General features: G+C 42.6%; 1 protein-coding gene across 4 annotated transcripts in view; it reads left to right on the forward strand.

Moving 5' to 3' along the window:
* Positions 1–1,072, forward strand: part of VSTM2A (V-set and transmembrane domain containing 2A) — a 25,290-nt gene that overhangs the window by 1,052 nt on the left and 23,166 nt on the right. For 3 of the 4 annotated variants that reach the window (XM_014938660.1, XM_014938658.1, XM_014938661.1), the window contains exon 1: positions 20–518. In XM_014938660.1, the coding sequence (XP_014794146.1) occupies positions 440–518 (79 nt within the window). In that variant the 5' untranslated portion in view covers positions 20–439. Of the gene's footprint in view, positions 1–19; positions 519–1,072 lie in introns of those variants that run through there. The other variant, XM_014938659.1, reaches the window with a different exon arrangement.

A 1,072-nucleotide genomic window follows, 5' to 3' on the forward strand; every position in this document is an offset into this window, starting at 1 on the left:
TTTCCCCCCTTCCCAAGCTGGATCACTGTGTAGGGAGGGCAGTCATCACGCCATCCTGAGCAGCAGGAGCTGACGTTGGACGAAGCTGCCAGGTAGCTGAAAAAAGGCACAGAAGGCAGCTGATACCCACTTTTCAACGCGTTTTTTTTTTTTTTTTTTCAAGTCTGAATCTGGACTTCAAGCAACACAGCGCCTGAAACAGCTCATCTGAACCACACTGTATTGCAATACTTGCTCTTCCCAAAGAAAAAGACTCCACTGAGTAGCAGAATGCTGCCAGTGTCGCAGCTAGGGCTACAATACAGAGCCTTTTTGTAACATTTTAGAATCTCTTTCCGTTCATATATTTAGAAATACATACACTCAGATATTAGTTCTTCCTTTTTTGAGGGCACCTTTGGCTTCTGTTACCCTGATGTGACTTCTTCTTCGACTTGGAATGATGGGGATCTTTCTAGCTTATGTTGGATTCATTTTCTTTTCAGTTATGTATATTCAACAAGGACTTTCTACCCAAGGTAAGATCACTTATTGTCAAATATGTGTGTGTGTTTTTCTATGCTAAAACAGACTCAAAATAGGATGGGGGGTGGGGGGGGGAGGCAGGAGGAAGAAGAGAATAAAAAGGTAAACAACCACAATGTATAGCAGATGAGAACACCAAGCATCTAAATTTTGCTTTCAAATTTTCTGTAAAAAGAAACAGAAGTGAGAAGTTTCCCCAAAGTGAGAAAAAAACAGGCTTCCTTTACTTGATTGCAAAGAGGGAAATAATAGGTGCCTTGCAGAAGAGTAAAGAGGTGTTGGTTAATCATCATGCATGTGTTTGGGTTGTGCATGTTTGTACATATGCATGTATGCATACAATAAACACCTATCCGTGCATGCATAATTATTGCATTCAGATCAAGTGCCGGGTGGCTAAATCTACTGCCTCCCTTAAAATATTGCAGTCTCCTTTCCGTGCTGCATCCCCTTTCCCTCTTGTGTTATCCTGCAATCCTCGGAGTCAGACCTTCATTTCGATTCTGTGACTATGTGTATTTCTGCCCACCCCCAACCCCCGCCCCCC

This window comes from Calidris pugnax, unplaced genomic scaffold, assembly GCF_001431845.1.
Source record: "Calidris pugnax isolate Ruff unplaced genomic scaffold, ASM143184v1 scaffold13, whole genome shotgun sequence".
Classification (NCBI taxonomy): domain Eukaryota; kingdom Metazoa; phylum Chordata; class Aves; order Charadriiformes; family Scolopacidae; genus Calidris; species Calidris pugnax.